Source organism: Heloderma suspectum, chromosome 2, assembly GCF_057233095.1.
Source record: "Heloderma suspectum isolate Gila_16-S chromosome 2, 16-S_ref, whole genome shotgun sequence".
NCBI classification, from domain to species: Eukaryota; Metazoa; Chordata; class Lepidosauria; order Squamata; family Helodermatidae; genus Heloderma; species Heloderma suspectum.
The window spans coordinates 235,073,706-235,093,084 of NC_139459.1; the positions used below are offsets into that span (position 1 = coordinate 235,073,706).

The following is a 19,379-nucleotide window of genomic DNA, read 5'->3' on the forward strand; positions in this document are numbered from 1 at the left end:
ATCCCCCCCCGTGCTCCGTCCACCCTGCATTGGATAGTTGGCTGCCTCCGAGTTTGGAGGCAGCCAACTATCCCAATAGGATTGTGCCCGAGTGTTTTGGAGAAACTATACACAAAAATGATATAGCTTATTTACTTTCTAACTGACATTATATCAAGATGAAAAAAAATTAAACGGTGACTCGGGCATACTGTAGAGTCAACACGAAGGGGCCAAATCTACTCTAAAGGCACACCTTCAATAACAGATGTGCATTATGCCACAAGTTATGAGATAGTTGGTCAGGAGGACCACCAATGGGGTTATGCAACCCATGCATGTCAAAAATAATCTAATACAATGTTCCTCTACATGTACATTCCAGGTTAGGGGGCATGACACAAACACTATATTGCAGTTATATTTGACTTCTACCTGACAAGAGCTCAGACTGACATTTTAACCTCAGGGCCTCCCTGCGGTTAAGGCTACACAAACACACAGTACCTGAGGAGATATTCTCACAGGGAACAAACTTCTGGATTGTAGAAGCTAATACCCAAGAAATACACACCAGGTCAACACCACACTGGCTCTCAAACCTATAGAAACACAACAGTTTAAGATAGACACCATCACAGGTAATGAACCACTGGGTTGAAGAAGCCATTATAAGAGTCAACTGAGCAATCTATGAAACATAAACAGTGTATGACAAAAGGAGCAACACCTTTAGACTGTAATATGTTACTTCTGGCCACTGTAAATGTAGTACAGAAAGCAGGCAGGGCATTCTAAAAACTCTATGTACCTTCTAGTCACTATGGGAACTATAAATACTAAGACGGCCTCTTTTGCCAAAATGACATCAAGGCTAACATTCCTGTTCTGGAGAGGAACTGTTCAGTAAGGCAACCTTCCCAAAGTTTCAGCTTGCTAACTGCTTCTAACCAAGCTTCATCAACCCATATTTTTCTTTTCATTTTATACCCTGATTGATTAGCCCTCATCTAACAGAAAGCTCAAAAACTTTTGATCTACTCACCAAGAAGCCCTAATTTCGCAGGTCCTTTGATCAGATCAAATTTGATTTCCAGTATTATGGGTTGTATCCAATGGTGTCCTTCCACCAGCTTTACAGACACCACTAACAGATCAAATTTCCCCTCTCTCCTGCAGCCCACCATGCACCCCCCAATCTGCTCTGGAGGGTTGGGGTATCCTGGAGGATTGTGTGTATGTAAGATCCCTGCATTCTGTACACGGCAACATTCCTTTATCCTGTGGAAACCCTTTCAATGGAGCTGACCAGTATTGGAGTAGAGGCATTTTGCCACCCCCAACCCCCAAGTGCAGCGATGTATGTTTCTTCTCCAGAAGTAATGGCAGCCATTAATTTCTACAAGAAAAAGTGAAGATGAGACCATACAGGTAGGGGCTAAAAGTGTCCCTGGTGAACCCCAAGTTATGGGAGAATATACATTTTCTCCTACCTGAATAGTGTCCACAATTTCAGCCCATTTACTTTCTCTGATATTCAATGCAGCAACCCAACAAGGGTGCAAAATCTGACTCTCATAAAACACTAGCGACTCCAGTGTTCAGGTGCTCCCAGAGTCTCAAGGGCAACAATTTAGTTTGTCATATTCATTTTATTTATGTACGTATTCAAAAACATCTATGAAATTGACTCAGTGCATTTCTACAACAAGAAGTTAGAAGTGGATCAAAGGCATTTTCCTTTGCTCCTGGTCTGAGGAACTGGTACCTTTCTTCCTCCCTGTCTATGATAGCTGTACTTGCCTTGACAGAAATCCTCAAGCTGTATTGCTGCTGCTGAGGGGGGACTAAAGCTTAGCTTGGGGCACACACGTTTTCCAGCTTTTTTCCAGCAGCAATGGCAATTCTCTTCAAAGCTGAGAGAGGAAGGCTGGAAGATACTCTACAACTTGCAGCAGGCCTAGTGAACAAGCTAACTAGCCCCATCCTTCTTACTTAAGGACCTACTTCTGTGAAAGTCATTTGAGTTTTGTCTGGGGCATCTTAGGCTGCAAAAAGGATGTCTGAGAATTTATTTCCAGTATGTTTTTGCAGTAATGTCCTGCAATTTTTTATGCATTAAATATTACTTAAGAGTATGAAAATCCAAACACACAAGAGAGAAAAAGTAAGTCTGTAACAGCATTGCATCACTTGTATTATTTTGCAGCCACAGACCTGGTTCACAGATAAGGTGGGGCTTGTCATAGGCACCATTTTGAATATTCAACTGCTTGGCAGTTGTGTTTGTCATGCTGCACGAACCAGGCGAGCAAGCGTTATGTGAGGGTTAAACAACCCTTGCATGCATAATCCATGGTCTGTTCTAGGGTTATGTGGGGGTTGTTTAACCCTTGCATAACCCATGCTCGCCAGGTTCACATGACAAAATCCCCAAGCGGGGACTAGATAGGCAAAATGGCAGCTGCATGTGCCCCGTAGCCTCGCCATGAGTTAAATAACTGACAGTGGGTTGTCGTGTTGTGCGAACCTGCTCACAGACTGTTTATTCAAGATCTGCTACATGTCTGTCATGTGTTGATATGATGACACTTTGCTTGCTTGGCATTACTATAAGGAATATTCCATGCTCAGCAAGAGCACAGAGTGGGGTAGTAGATGCTACTGGAACTTTGCTTCACATCTTTTGGTCATAGTACAAGTTACTGATTGGCTCTACTCACATCTTGCACAAGTTCTAAAGTGCATTTAGTTGTGATAAAACATCTCAATGGGTGGCTTATTTACCCTTTCTTATGAAGCAACTCATTATTTTGCACAGTTGTGGTCTGCAGTAAACTTATATGGCCTTCCGATGAAAAAAAATGCAACACTTATCCTGAATTTTCAAATAGTGGACTCATGCTCCATAGAAATGGGCCTATAAACATGATCAAGGGAAACACCTTTCCCTACAAGGATAGGCTAAAGTATTGGGGGGGTTCACTCTGTTCTGTCCTTCTATTTCCCTAATATCCCCAGGTGGCAGTTGAATTTACTCCTTGCTCCACTACATCCTTGTCAGAGCTTCCACATATCTCTTGCCTTCCTCAAGCATGGAAAGTGAGATGGGTAGACTGGTTTATCAATTCCCACTTTAGTATTAGCAGAATATAACCCCATTCAATCTCCTCCTCTATCCACGCTGCATCAGGCAGCACAAAAGTTGTCTAATAAAACAAGACAACTTCCAGAAGGGAAGGTTGAGGGAGCCGACTACCACTGCTGAGGGGAGAAAGAACATATTTGGGGCAAAAGGTGACCCATAAATTTATAAATAAAATAAAATAGGTTGGACCAAATGGCAGCCATTTACATCACTACATCCTAAGCAGTCTTCCTTTATCATTTTCTTATATTTTATCCCTTATCTTTTTATAGTTTCCAGTGTTGGTCTTTCTTACTAAAAGTCTTCGCTGACCTTTAGCTAGTTTATATAGAGAAACCCATTGTATCTTGATGAAATGTCTGATGCCATGACAAAAAGCTCCTAAGCACACTGGTATTGTGGCATTCTTCATGCCCTATCAGGAGACAGGCAAAGGTCTTTAAAAAGAGAGATGGGTCGAAAGTACAAACTCACACCCAGCCTTTATTCAGATGAAGATACTTGCACCCATCAGCAAATTTTGATGTGACAATTGCTTTCTCTTCCACAGGAATGTGTGCTGTAAACTCCTGGTTAGAAACTGAACTTCTCCAATAGAAATGAAAGATGAGGCAAATGCATTACTCCAGCGCCATCACTGTGCTTACAGGCTGCTAGAGGAGCTGACATATAGTCTCTGAGATACATGTCTCACCGATGACCTACTGCAGTTATCATGTTTGTAATGCATGAGTTGGCGGTGGCAATACCTGATGACTGGGAATCACTGGCAAAGACTGAAATTCAGGAAACTAAAGGTACTGAAAATGTTTAGCCTAGCAAAAAGATTTGAGGATGTGAAAATATCCATATAGTCATTTTTTGTTTTAATAAAAAGAACTTTTGCCAGGGCTACTGAGAAAAAATGAGAAGCAGCACTTCAGCAGACTTCAGATGGCTTCCATTACATACAGCTTTAAGTTAAAAATATTTGAACAACCGAATAAGCTATTCAACAAGTTGGAATTATCTTTGGAGGCTTTAAAAATAAGTCATGATAAGCATTCAGTATTGTAATTTAGTTACAGGAAATAGTACTGATTGCAGCAGTCAGACTAAATGATTATTGATGTACCTTTCAGCTTTATTACAAAGCTCTGTGATTTGACACATGTTAATTTTATCAAATGTGGGCACATTTAAAAAAAAACTGTTTTAGAGATCAAATATTTTCCTCCATACTACTATTTGTTTAAAAATGCATTAGGATGACCAGCACCAATATTCCAGCAGCGTCAGAATCTGAATGCTTTAAGAAATGCAAGACAGGAGAGTAAACCAAAAGCTGAAAGGGTTACTATCCGACAATCTGCTTGCAGTTTCGAGCCCTATGAAAGTCTCTTGCACAAACAGACCTTCCTCCTAAGGCTTAAAGCAGGAATGGGGAACCTTTGGTCTGCAGAGGCTTGGGCCCCCTCCACTCCCCAAGCCCCACCTTCTGGAGGTTCCCAGGGGCTTGGGGAGTAGGCAGGGGGAGGAATCCCCTTTATTATCTCTGATCTGTGCTTGGGAGATTCTCCCGCATGAGGCAGGGGGAGAGGCAGCAGGAGAGGCAGGGGGAGAGGAGGGGAACCCCCAACTTATCGCAGTTTGGAGATAACAGCAGGGAATCCTCTTAACTTAGCATGCTGCTCACCCGCACACTAACTTCATCCCAAGCTGGAGGAGTGATCCTCCATCCGATGCATTGGCCAGGGAGGCTTTGGTGTGTGTGCGCTTTTGCCAACTGGAAAAGTATGTAAAGCCAGGTGCCGAGAAGACTGTTTGCTCTGCCCAGGCTTTCCCCGGCCAGGGAAAGTCCAAGTGCAGCAAAGTGGAGCTAGCTCAATTCCCATTACTCCTTGGAGGGAAGGGGATGGGTACATCTCAGCTTTGCCTGCTCTCCACAATGGGAGAGGCGTGGGGCAGCCTCGTTGTGCATGGGCCTCCCCCACTGGGGAAATTGGCATGCAGCAAAGCTGAATTCCTGGCTGAAACCCCAGATGCATCATCTACCCAGCACCTCAGCTGGGGACCAAATGATGTCAGGGGTGTAGCCACGGCCTCTGATGCCATTCAGTCAGTAGAGGGCTGGGGTGTAATCTGCCCCCTTCACCCCAAACTAGTTCCCTACCCCTGGGTTAAAGCCTCAAATTGCTGCTAAGCAGCATATGAACAAAAGGAAGAGGTGAGAGGAATGCTACAAATTAAGGGCTGCCAGGGAGTTATTTGATCAGGAAGCCGATAATGTGGAGCCATTTCAGTTCTGATGTGTCGCACGGAGCATCGATAATATGTCAATCGCATGAACTGTACGACAGACAAGTGTCAGCATCAGCATTACTGGCACTTATACGTGGTTGATATATCTACGCAAGTTATTGCTGAAAGGAATCACGATGATGCGCAGGCTTGAAACGCACTTCCATGTGTGTCAAAGAGATCTGAATTCAAGAGACCTGTCCACTGCCAAAGCTGGCAGGGAAAGTTAAACCTTCTTACAGAATTGGAGAATCTGTTTGCTATTGTCTACAATTACAAAAAGTGTGATGCATATAACATTAAGAACATGGCAATCATAGGCCAATATCTCACATATAGCTACCTAACTGCAAATTGGAATTATTTTACCTGTGTGGTAATATCTATTTCTTGGCCTTAGAAGTTTGGGCTGGTTCGAATAGTGCAGAGTTCGTTTCCCGTCAAAAGGGTACATACAGCCATCATAAGTGGGAGACAAAATGGGGGAAAATCTTGCCCTCAAAAAGGATGTTGCAGAGTTCACTTGATCATCAAGTAAACACTGCAATATCAAGGGCAAGTTTATCCATTTTGTCTGCCACATATGATAGCTTTATGTACCCTTTCTATGGGCAACAATTTCTGCATTATTCCAACCAGCCCAAACATCTACAACCAATGGAACAGCAACTCCAAACCTACTCATTCTAGTTGTCATTACTAACCCAAACACGAAGTTTTGGGTTCTTGACTCATTAAAATTTCCAGGAAAAAATGACTCCTTTGTTTGGGTTAGAATTCCGAGTTGCCATTTACAGAGTTTTCAGATTTCAAACTCAGAAAAGCAGTAAAATGCCAGATGAGCAAACAAATTTTTATTAAAAGTATCCTGGACTGATGAGTAAGGAGCAGTGCCTTTGCTTTGTAAGATATTGCACTGTGAACGTAAATGAGTTTTATTACAACCTCCTTCATAATTGTATTGACTTGTATGCCAAATTAATGTATTTCACTGCAATTCTAAGCGCTGGTGCTATTTTACTAGGAGAATCCTTTTGAGAAAGGACTGAAAAAGCATACTGCATCTAGCAAATCTTGTCTCAATATTCTTTCCCCACCAAATATACTACGTCAACTTGCTGTCTACCACAACAAAGCAGGGGTAGCTCAGATAGCAATCCTATGGATGCTAATCAGCGGACGGCCATAGGATACCTCTGTTTCCAGGAACCGGCTTTCCCCCACCACCCCTGCGCTGCCTCACAGGCAGCTCCGAACGGCCCCACACTTGGAAGAGGAGCGCAGAGCAGCAAAAATGGGGTGTTCCAGGGCGGGGAAGGCGGAAATGTTGGTACGACACATCCAACGTGTTGTCCAGCAGCACTTCCCCCGCTCCACCTTCCTGCAGCTAGACAGCCAAAATCAGATGTCTAGCCGCAAATGTAGGGTGGCTGAAGTGCGGAGGGGATGATCCCCTCCATGCTTCTCCTGCCCTGCATTGGATAGGCGGTCACCTCCAAGTTCAGATGCAGCTGCCTATCCGGGTAGGATTGATCCCTCCTTTATGCAACTTCAAGGGAAAAAGCAGAGGCAAAGTTTTTTACTCTTTGTTAAAAGAGTAAATAAAATGTTAAAAACGTGCTAGAGAGGACAAGCTAGCCATACAACACCGCACAAGTTTAAGATTGCATCGTACCCAACATGCTTGGTGTACAATGATTATGAGAAATAACTTGCTGGCTTGATTTCAGTTCTTTGCTTTTATGGGTTTGTGTTTTGCTTTTTCCAGCTAAACTCAAAACACTGATATTACTTTATTTTCCAACCCTACTCTACTCTTCCTTCATATCTGGATTTCTTACCTGCAAAAGAGAATGTAATATAAAACACCTGACCTCATCCCTGAAAGGCATGATTATTTTAAAAAAATGCATTAAGTCTTAGAAGATGGCCACCTTCAGCCTATTTGCTGTAAGTGAGCAGACCACCTATATTAAGGTATGCTGGATAAAGCTGAATGTTTTCAGCTGAATGACTCAAGCAAGCACCATGTGCCAAACTCACCGGAGAGCACATGAAATCATTGTGATCAGATGGTAATCTGGGGCAATGCATGGCAAACATCATACAGCAAAGAAAATTTTAAAACACCTTGTAAACTACTGCAAATGTGTGCCAGTAGAAAGAAGTTTCCTTATGCCTCATTGCCAAATGCTATAGGCAGGCAGCCCTCCATATGGCTGCCTGTGTCCCACAATTATTGTACAAGCAGCCACCATGCAGTAAGGTAAACTGTCCTATAACCATCAAGGAGCAAAATACAGTACTTACTATTACCCATTTTGCATGTAACAGCAGCAAATCATGCGTTAATTAACCCACAATTTGCCACAGCCATTTTGAATATTCAACTCCTGACTGGGGATTGCTACCTGATGTCCGAACCTGGACACTATAGGATAATCGTGGGTTAAACAACTGAGTTAACCTACAATTAGTAGTTAGGTTAATTGTGGGTTGTTTAATTCATTATTAACGTATAGTGTCCGGGTTCAGACATCATGGTTAGAACAGCTGAATATTAAAAGAGCCTGCAGAACCCACCCGGCACACACCACAGCAAATTGTGGGTTAATTGACCCAACATCTGCCATCATTACATGTAAACAGCCCCTATACCATTCTTTGTTTATAAATAAGACCATAAAAATGGGTATGCTTTACACCACACCAGCCTGGTAACCAGCAGCAAAATTTCTATGAAATCCATTGAAATAGTCTAGTATACCCAAGCCTCTATACAGGCAGTTAGTTACTTAATGTTTCATGACATCTATCAAACTGAGCAAGCTACACATTCTAAAAGTTAATGGGTTGTATCCAACAGTATGCGTCTACTCACGGATAGGATTCTCTCCCCACTTCCCCACAGCCTCCTCCAAACCTGCTCCAGAGGGTTGGGGGATCCTCCAGGGCAGATCTGGAGGAAGGGGAAGCCTGCTTGCGCAATGTTGTATGTCGCCCTCTGTTTCAAGGTAAGGGCCAGAATGCTGTAGGGAAGTGGGCTACCTCTGGGCTTCAGAGCTACCTTTGGATCTAGATTCAAGTTGCTGTTCAGCAATGAAGCACACAGAATAACCTTGACCAAGTCACACCTAAAGATTATCCTCTCACAACAGTGCTAAAAATTACACATCTGCCTCTATACCGTACATAACTATAGGGAATATTAATTTCACCACACTTTAGAGGTAACATCTAGTTTATTTTCCCTGCCTCAAGAAATAGTGTCAGGGGACAGCATGTTCCCAAAAGCAAATTATAAAAGTTCTCAAATGAAGGACAGGCAGATATCTCAGGTAGGTGCACACTATTGCGAGGGTAAGCCAACTTCATCTTTGTCTCCTCTGTCCCCTGTACAGCAAGCTATATGCTTTAACCATTGTGATAACTGGCAGTGTTGTAATTCAACAAGGCAATTTTCCACCCTCATCCTGACTTGTTCATTTGTTCGTCTTTCTAATGTCTTTAAAAATGTTGTGGTCCCCTGTGGCCCTGACGCCTTCCACTAGGGTCCATATTCATGATTTAAGCGTTGAAGCATGAGTGTTTGCCCTTGTAGAAGTCAACAAAAGTGCCTGGAGGAACTTCGTCTAAAAGAATGAATGCAAAGAATGTACAAGAATTAGTGTTGCAAGGCTGAAATATTCACCTTTTGCTTATTAAGAACTGAAAGACCAGCCTGTGTGGTAAAGTTCTTGGAACCACTGCTATAAATTCATAGGTTCATCCTAGGTGAGAGCCTCACCTCAGAGAACATCTAAGGAAGCATATCTACATGCATCTAATGTGCTATTTCTCTATTAACAAAGGGAAACTTCGGGCCCTCCCACACATAGGCAGATGCATGGCCCTTAAAAATGGAGGGTCCACTGTTTTTTTCCCTTTCTTGCTCCCAGCAGCCCTAGGGGCAGCTGCAGGTCCAACCAGTAATCATCACATGACCTGCAGAGCCTAATTTGAACATGTGTAGACCCCTCCTCCCCCATTTCATCTTGTGATTCTGAACACACACACATTTATTTACTTCAGCATCTAGACAGGTTTTTCCCCCTTCTCTATTCTCCCCCCACCCATGCTTGTTATAACATCTTGCCTGGTGAAAAGATCTGGAGGTCTCAAAAGCTTGTACTTCATAATCTTTTGGTTGGCCTAATAAAGCTATTACACTAAATGGGTTTTGGAGGATAGGTAAGTGTGTCTGCTTGCATCTACACACGAGGAAAAAGACAGATGAGGCTTTTTTAAATGGCATGTTGTTTTTTACTAAGTTAGAAGTGTATCAACGTATCACATGACTGGAAATCTCAAAGTATTTCTCTCTCTCTCACACACACCCATCATGTAGATGGTGTTGTTGAGATGTTTACAAGTCTACTTAAAAACAGTGAACTGGAGTACATGCCCAACAGCAGGGCTGCTTTGCGTGATTCCTTCCTCAAACAGGAAAAATGTCCATACTGGAAGAAGTGTGCCTTGACATACTTCCAGTAACATATGAATGAGAAGTGTAACATATGAATTAGTATTTTTCATGCTGGGTGCATGTATCAGGAAGCCAATATACTCAGCAGCTACCTTACATGTATACCTGTGGCAAGAGATACACTATCATCCATGCAACTTTTTTTTCCATTATAGAGATCGACTATTTCTGAGGTGTAGAAACAATGTAAAGTTAGCAATATGAAGGAGCAGTCGAACACCATCACTAACAGAAGGACCAAGACGAACCCAAAGCAAGTTACGATAGGACTACACTTGTCTTGCTTTTTCATAATATAACCAAAGCCAAGTGCAGTTCTATACAACCACTGGTAGAAAATAGGTGAGAATTAAGGTTCAGCTTTTTGCTACTGCTACCAAGAGCGAGGGGAGGGGGTGTTCCCCAATTTTAGACTGAAGCTAGAAATTTAGACCGAGTGGGATCTGAATGGGGTGGCAGCCTCCTGGCATTGGCCCAGTCCAACAAGGCCAAAGAGTTCCCCTCCCAGCCTATTCACTTCAAGGGGAACCAAGAGGAAAAACTAAACGAGCAACAGGAAATAAGTAGTGACCAAGAGTAGATGAGGTTGGAAGAAGACGGGGGGGGGGGAGAGAAGAAACCCTCCTCTGTCCACAAGGATCAGAGAGGAGGGCAGGGCTCTGATGTAGACCACGAGGCCACTTGCGACAGGGGCTTCTGGCCCTCTTGGCGGAGGCGTAAAACCAAGCACCTCATGGCTCGCCCCACCTCCTCTACATAGCCATCCAGAAGGCGATCAAGGCCGCACCCTCAGGAGGCACTGTTTGGAGGAGAAAAAGAAAAGGAAGAGCCCTTAGGTCAGAGAAATCCGTGGCCGGGGATGGGTGGGCTCACTTTCGTGACACAGGGAAGTCCGGGGAGGGCGGGGGGAGGGCTCCCAGCCAGGCTCTCACCTTTTGGAGAGGTCCATGAGGACCCCGGAGAAGAGCTTCTCCCCGAACCGGAAAGACACCACCAGCGCGTCCTCGATGATGTGATCCAGAGTGACCAGCACCTCCGAGCCCGGCAGCAACAGCGCCTCCTCTCCCTCCTCTCCACTGGCCACCGCCGGCTCCACAGCCACCGAGAGCTCCGAGGGCTGCTTCGCCACGACTGTGGTGTCGGTGCTGGTGGCGGCAGCATCCGGCTCCTCCTCCTCCGGCCGCGGCGGCTCCTCCCCGGGCTCCGGCCCCGCGGGCCCCCCAGCTGCAGGCTGCGGCGGCAGCGGCAAGCAAGGCTGCGGTGGCTTCCCGTCCTCCTCTTCCCCGGGAAGCCCCGCAGTGAGCGAACAGGGCTGAGGCGGCTCTCCTACGGGGCCCGGGCTGGGCTGGGCCTGCGGCAGGTCTTGCGTCCGCGCTGGGCTCCTGGGCGGCGGCGGCTCCTCGGCCTCCCCACCCGGAGCTGGCTCCGGCTCCTCCCTGGCGTCAAGCACCGCAGACTCCACGGCGGCCTGAGTGCCGACAGGGAGTGGGTCTGCGCCGGCCTCGCTGCCCGGAATGGGCTCGGCTTCGCCGGCTGCCCCATCACCCGGCACCGCCGCAGTCGCAGCCACGGCCGCCATTTTCTCCGCTGTTGCTTCCTCCTCCCTCTACCAGCAGCGGGATCGATAACCGCGGCCTTCTTCGCCCGCCTGGAAAGGGAGGGGGCTGCCACCCACGGGGGGGGGCACGTACCTTGCTGCTTCTAAGCTCCTATTGGACCTACGGGAAATTAATCAAGCCTTGAAGGACGCCCCCATTGGCTAGGAGAGGAAACGTTGCTCTTGAGGGCAGGAAGAGGAAAAGGGGGCGGGGCTACTAGTATCTGTGTCGACAAAGATCAAAAGGGGGCAGGTTAATGAGCAGCTCTTTTTCTATTCGTGGAGGAGAAAAAATAGGCCCGCCCATCTCTTTGAAGCTGCTCATTGGTTCGGTACGATGTCTGGTGAAATGTAGGGTTGGGAGCGAGCTAGAAGCCGCGGTCGTGTAGGGGTAGTTGGTAGTCGCTCTTGGAGTTGGGCGCTTGCGGGAAATGCATTGATAGGGCTCATTAAGGAGGGTGGGAGAGAACGGAAGGAGGGATCCCCCTCCACCCACCCAGGTTGCAAGAACTCGGCTGGTGGTATCTCTTCTTGGCCTGGGAACAGGCAGACAAGAAAGTATCGCGCAACGGGAAGATCGAACATGCAGTGTCCTTTGAAAGGAAGGAGAGCTGAAAAGCCCCAAAGCCATAAGATCAGGAATATGTGCCATCGATTATCGGTACCAGCAACAATAAACACACAGTAACAAGTGGGAAACCCCTTGATATGTAGCGTCAGCCTTCTGCTAACCAGAATACTAAAAAGAAAGTGGGGAGAAGGGAGAAAACCTTGATCCTTCCTTAGATATTTCCCGTGCATGGCTCTTCAAGGAAGCCTGCCTCGCACTGGAGAACGGTGGAAAAGGGAGTAAGGCCCTATGTACGCCTACTTGGAAGTTGTTTTTTTTAGTTCAGCTTAATGGATTTACTCCTGAGTAAACACGAGGGGGCAGGCTGCATAACAAAAGTGGGAGCGGGACAAAACTGAATTACCATAGTTACAAAGGCCAAAATTGACGGATGCATAATTATCTCCATTTTCTATTACGTTTGTTTCTCTACTATGACTGAACCATTCTAACTTAATTGAAGTTGGAATCGGCATCTTGATTTCAGTTCTGCACTATTAATGCATAAAGGATAATTACATATATAAATTATTTTTAAGGAAGCTTTTGAAATCACATTTAAAAGTATTAACGTTTTTTGCATAAAATGCAATTAGTGTGAGATTCTTCAAAATGGCTGCCTGGTATTGAGAGCATGTTTCAAGCTTTTCTCAGAAACTACAACATACTAACAGTTGCTGAAGGAAAGGCGACTACAGGAATTCCTGGGCCTAGGTCAAAGAAAAGCTTTTGGGGACACATCAGTCACATCATTTGCATGTGCAAACACACTTCCAGACCTGCACACGTGTACAGGCCCAATAACAATATCCCAGACTATGCCAGCTGCTCCCTCTCAGTATAAAGGGATAACTTGAGCCTCAGAAAGTGACACCAAACCATGTTTAACAGGGTCCTTCTGCAACGTCATTCCTCTTGCCCTGCATTTCTGCAGAGTTGGATTTTTATAGTTAATGATGAAAACACTGCACAGTACTATGAATCATAAATCACTAGGTCTATAGCTTCCTGCATATAGAAGAGCATTAACATTATGGATAGGTCCTAAATAAGAAATGTTCTGTTAGTACATGTACATAACAGTGTTAAAAGAGGTGGGGTGAGAGGGAAGATGCGGAAAAGTTAACAGACATAGATCTGCTTTGGCAGCTGTTGCCAAAAGTATGGAACAATTGCACATAGCAGTCTCTCTTCTTCCCCCTGGAAGAGGCTCAAGTTTATAAGGCGGGCAGAAATGGTGTGTAAATCCTTGAAAATGGTTACTGAGTATGCATTTGTAAAAGGGTTCAGGCATGATGCCACTCAGAAACCCAACTCTGTTCCTGCCACTTCCCTTGGACCTGATTTTGTATATTGTTTTTGCATTTGCTCACAATCGTTCCTTGTTGCCCTTATCTCAACTAACTGTTTTGTTACCTTTGTTTCTCTTCCTCCCTTCCCTTTGTTGTCTCCCCTTCAACCCATTGCCAAGATACAGAAAGTTATTTGCAAAAGGAAGATGCCTTGTTGCTTATGTTGCTCTGGAAAGCACCACACGTGTGCTGGGTATGTGCTATGTAAAACAACAACAGTTTTGAATCCCCAGCATGACAGCTGTTCCACAAAGTAGTCTGCATGGGGATGCAAGCATGAAATAAGGGGCATACAAACTACCAATGACATTAATCAAAAGGCCCCTCACTAAACTCATAACAAAATGAACACAAAGGATGCTTCTGCACATTTCAGTGAAAAAAAAACTTGTATGAACCGGAGATAACAAAAATTCAGGTAACTCAGATCAGAACTCCATATGTATGTGTCTGAGGCAGTGCAAGATAAAGAGGTCCCACGGCTTTCAGCTTATTTAAACTCAATGAGCTCCTGCTGATCCAGGTTGCTTAGCCAGAGGCAACTTAAGTTTCTCCAGCTGTCCAGAACTTGATTTAAGACATTGCCGTTTGAGATGCTGGCTCTCCTAGTACAAGACTTAAAGCATGGCATTTGCAAGAAGTGTGTTGCCTCAAGATAGCCTTTCCCAACCTGGTACCCTCCTGATATTTTGGACTTTAAGCCCCATCAGCCCCAGTCAGCATGGCCAGTGGTCTGGAATGCTGGGAGTTGTAGTCCAGAACATTTGGAGAGCAAAAGAAGGTGGTGTGATAAGCGGGTAAATATCCACTTACTTGGAAGACGATACCCAGGGGTGGCAGGAATCATCTACGCCAGCCTTCTCCAACTTGATGCCCTCCAGATGTTTTAGACTACAACTCCCAGCATTGCTGAGCATTGGCCATGCTGGCTGGGACTGATGGGACTTGAAATCCAAAACATTTGGAAGGCACAAGGCTGGGGAAGGCTGTTGATCTACACAGACATGCCAAAATGTAGTGCTTTAGATGACTATTTTGAGGAGGATGGGCTAGGATAGATTCCCCTTATGTTCACGCTCATAAATCAACTGTGCATTATTTTCTATTGACAATTTTAAATGTTGATCGAATGTTTGTTTTTGACATAAACATTTGCAAAAGCCATAATACAACTTGATATTGTATTATGGTCTTATAGGCCCCTTCTAACCCTACTATTCTATGATTCTATGATATAACATGCCTTAATACTGTAAAAACACACAAATTGAAACATAGCTACAGTACAATGAATCTCATAGCTTCCAGCCCATAAAGTATCTAGTATCCCAAACTTCTTGAAAACAGTGCTCACGGAAGCAATCTCACTGAGGTACAGTTTGGTACATGGCAAAAGGTACCTAAGAGAGGAGGGGTTATTGCTACTTTCCTTCATCTCTGGACAAATCAAGAAATGTATTGTTTTTGTTTTTTAATTGCCAGATCAGCTATTTGAGACAATCAGATGTGGAGTGAAGGAGTAACTCAAGATTTCCAATGGAGTACCTGCCTCTTTTCAATCGTTATGCCTCCCGCTCCCTGTTGCCAGTAAGTGTTACCATGGAGGATAGAAGCATATTTTTGTAATATGAGGATGACAGGTGAACTAGTTTGTAACAAACCTGTATCTGAGGGTGGTGGGGGTGTCTTTGTAATACTGCCCTGGAGATATTTGACTAGTATTAGAATTCATCTTCCTGTATATTATTGTGTATATTAGGCTCAATTTAAAAAAGCTGTTTAAGTCCTATCAAAATGAAGATTCGTTTTTATTTTTTATATACATACCTAGATATGTATATGCATAGCAATTAATACATATGAAATGCATATATATGAAAATACAACTTTCTAGCAATTAAACATAAGCTTCAACAAAAGCAGACCAAATATCCAAATAAGTATCCATTCAAAAGTGGCGTCTATACATCATCCATTCAAATACCAAAAGCATTGTAAAGTCCTCAGTCCATAGGAGGTGGGTGCTTATCCTTCCAATGTTAATATCAGCCCTTTAGCTGTCAAAAGGGCATGGAGAATACATTTACACTGACCATTTGTTAATTTCCCTAAAGCAGGTAGATAATATAAAAGAGCATGTACATCAGCACATATCAAAGACTGTTCCAATACAAAATTTCCCCATATAATAACCTCCTCCCAAAAAGAAGCAACTACTGGACATGGCCAAAACATATGTTTCAAAGACACATTAGCAGCATTGTACTGCCAAGACTTTGCCAAATTAGACAAACTCCTATTAAAGAGACTTTCTGGCATCCAAAAGAATGAAACAAACATTTTTGCTGAATCAAATGCAGCCTAAGATCCACAGACACAACAGGGATAGATGCCAAGGTGGCAATCGTTCGAACAGGCAAAATGGGAAAATGCCATTCCCTATTCCATTCTTGCTTAAAACCCCGTATATCATATTTCTGCACCAATAAGTATTTATAGATATAGGTTGTGGGTCGCTTTCCCTGAGCAGTCTCAATAAATGCTTTCAATAATGATGGAGACTCTGATGCTGTAGAAGTGGCCAGGCCAAACCTGGATACTAACAAGTGCTGCATTTGCAAGTATTGCCATTCAGCCGTAACTGGCAAGTCATATTTGGCATAGGACAGAAAATAACAAGAACTCATCATCAGCACCTACTAGCTGATCCAACGTAAAAGTTGTCTTATATGTCCATGACCACAACAAAAACGTTTTCTTACCAATTTTTGGATCTGGATTGCCTATTGAGTCAATTTAGCATGAGATAATGCATCGAGATGTAGTTGATGTGACATTATAGACCACACATCTCTTAACAGTAGAAACTGTGGGATGAACCCTATCTGTTCTTGTATGCCTAGAATCTAATGCCATCCATTTAGAGAGAGGAACCAGACAAGAAGATTCCAAAACTGACCAAGGCGGTAGGAATGAAGGTAAGATGCATGGCAATAGTGCTTGGTGAATTGCTCCCATTACTTGCTAAGTAAATCCATCCATTCTGAGTTGATCAGAACTTGATGATTAGAGCCATTGTGCTGGTTCACATGACATGCTGGGTTCACCATGGGTTATTTAACCCATGATGGGCTATGGCGCATGCCGTCTGCATGTGGCTGCCATTATGAATATGCAACCCGGATGAGGTTGCAGCGTGTGGTCCAAGCCCAGCCATGATGTGTTATTTGAAGGTTAAATAACCATTGCAGAAGCCTTGCTTTGTAGCAGGGTTGCACGAGGGTTGTTTACGTTCAAATAACCCATAGTTCAGACAACATCTGAATATGCATCGGAGGTTGCATATTCATAATGGCAGCCACATGTGCCTGGCTTGCACCATGGCTCATCATGAGTTAAATAGCCCACAGTGAGCCTGGCAAACTTGGTCATTGCATAGCTACTGAGCGAATGGATGTGGTGCTTCAGTGGCTTCGTTTAGCATGCTCCCTGTTGTTGTAATTGTTACTTCTTTGCCATACATGAAAAATTAAACTATTCATCTCTGAAGCAGTCTTCCCCGACCTAGTGCCCTCCACATGTGCTGGGCTACAATTCCCATTATATAGAGTCAGCATGGCTGTTGGGGTGCCAGGCTGGGGAAGGCTGAAGGTGTATGGGTTTTTTTAATGACAACTAAAGGGCCTTATTTATGTTTCTTTTGCATTTCAGAGTTTCAAATTATACTTTGAATGAAGTCCTTAAGCCATGACTGAGCCAGGACCTGTTGCTGTCACTGTGACACTGAAAAGATTCTAATTGACTGCCAATGACCGGTAGGCCCAGATATAACCTCTGCATTTAGCATAACAACTGCTGAATTAAAAGATTATGCAATCAGCATTTGGGTGGCAGAATCATGTAAGGTGTTTTTGTGTGAGGAAAGAGTTACTGAGTTCTGCATCTGTGTAATTTCAAACTCAAAAGAGAAGCAAGAGTGCAATCAATATAACAGGGAAAAGGCCAAGACATATCAAGGTCCATCCGTGATGGAGTTTTGTTTTGTTTTGTTTGTTTGCTCAATAAGTTCAGTTGTTAATCAGTTTTGCATGGGATCTGGATGTCTTTCCTCAAGGTTGCACTTCTGTTATGAGAAAGTCTGGAATCCTATAAACTCTTTCTTTGGTCCTATTGACCTCAGTGGGGCTTACTTCTGAGCAGATGTGCCGTGGAAATCACTTATTTTAGTACTGGCAAAATGGTCCCCCTGTTGCTGCGTCAGTTAATTGTAAAAGTGTGTGCATTTTTGAATGTATGTATGTATTTACGAGTTGCTTTCTGGCCTAAACTGTGACTACGCAAGTGAAACAGGCATTTATTGGACAATGCTGGTATCACCACTGTTGATGAACAGTACAAATCCTTTCCACCCCATAGTAACTCCATTGTGTAAATGTATAAAATGAGTTATAATTATTATTTACTTTCTTTAGATACTTTTATCCCACCTCAAGATGGCTCACAGACTTTATTATTCTTTATAGCCTGACTATTCCAGTATGATATACTTTTGTGGAAGTGATAACTTTTTTAAAGTAATAAACATCAGGAAGACTACCTCCCTCCCCTCTCTAGCAGTTCCCAGTGGTGTAGTGGTATATGTTGAAGTGTTGGAGCTCATCACGACAGTGTGTATACACGCCCCCTCCTGCCCAGCAGCAGTACATAGCATAATACTCCATTTATTAGGATCAGCATAACTGCAATCCTATGCATAGAACCTGGGAGTAAGCAGCATTGAACTCAGAGGTACTTATTTCTGACTGTGTAGATTCAATTTGTAAATCAGACTGAGCTTTAACAAAAGATCAGCTAGCTGGAATGCCTTTAGTTTTTAATTAGAAATGCAAACTATCTTGCAAAGAAGTATTACATCTAAGCTGCTAGAGTGAAGCAGGAACGTTGACAAATAAAAAGAAAGAAATATCCAGCCTCGAATTATTTCCCCCCCTCTCGTAAACAATAGTAAAACTTGAAAATCTCATTATCATTGAAAATCTCATCCACTTGTTAGAACAAGGAGGGTCCATCCTTGACATCCCAGCAGATAATGTAATCACTCCTGTTCTGAAAAAAGTCCTGTGCTGCCCATATGCTCCACCCTACAGTGATCCTGATTGAGATAGCTGCTTCCCTGCCCCTATTAGCTGCAGGGAAATAGTGAACTCAGCTGCATCAAGTTTGCTGAGAGGAGAGGTTAAAGATTCTACTCCCCTCACCAGCAGTCCCCATCAAGATCTCTGTCCCTGTGCTGCTAATGAGTTGGACTGGGGGGGGGGGGATGTGAGTGTGGCTCCCTGAGGTTTCACAGGCTGCAGGCAAAGCAACCAAGGCTAAGACACAAGGACTTGCCCAAGGCCAGCTAATGAGTCACATGGTTGTGTGGGGAACTGAATCCAGGGCTCCCAAGACCACTACTGCACCACAGTGGGGGAGGCAACCTGGTGCCTGCCAGATGTTTTGGACTAGAACTCCCATAATCCTTGACCATTGCCCATGCTGACTGGAGCTTATAGGAGTTGTTGTCTAAAACATCTGGAAGGCACCAGGTAGTCTAACCCCTCCCCTCCATGCAGCATTCCTGCTCCCCATACATTTTGGGAGGGCAAAGTATTGTTTTGGAAGGCACCAATTTAAGGCTAGAAGGAATGTTAAACTACAAATAAAATGAGATTACTTCAAACAAATGTGTTAGAAAACATCTTTCCCTCCATGGTACCAAATTAAGGGAAGTGCAAGAATGTACTTCACATTATCAGAAACTCACCAAAAATTCATGGGATTAAGCTGTTTTAAAAGTGCTTTGTTTTTGATGTTTGTTTTTACCTCTCAGCTTAATTAGGCTATGC

The 19,379-nt window shown here is 43.9% G+C and overlaps 2 protein-coding genes across 8 annotated transcripts in view; one reads left to right on the plus strand and one right to left on the minus strand.

Moving 5' to 3' along the window:
- The window catches only part of PWWP2A (PWWP domain containing 2A), a 29,014-nt gene extending 17,471 nt beyond the window's left edge, over window positions 1-11,543 (minus strand). The window contains exon 1 of the mRNA XM_084838575.1: window positions 10,865-11,543. Coding sequence (XP_084694701.1) covers window positions 10,865-11,511 — 647 coding nt within the window. The 5' untranslated portion in view covers window positions 11,512-11,543. The remainder of the gene's footprint in view (window positions 1-10,864) is intronic.
- Window positions 10,577-19,379, plus strand: part of FABP6 (fatty acid binding protein 6) — a 46,320-nt gene continuing 37,517 nt past the window's right edge. The window contains exons 1-5 of one of the 7 annotated variants that reach the window (XM_084838577.1): window positions 10,577-10,768; window positions 13,617-13,684; window positions 14,974-15,078; window positions 16,395-16,469; window positions 17,203-17,306. In XM_084838577.1, coding sequence (XP_084694703.1) covers window positions 17,300-17,306 — 7 coding nt within the window. In that variant the 5' untranslated portion in view covers window positions 10,577-10,768; window positions 13,617-13,684; window positions 14,974-15,078; window positions 16,395-16,469; window positions 17,203-17,299. The other 6 variants (XM_084838582.1, XM_084838580.1, XM_084838581.1 and 3 more) reach the window with 6 other exon arrangements.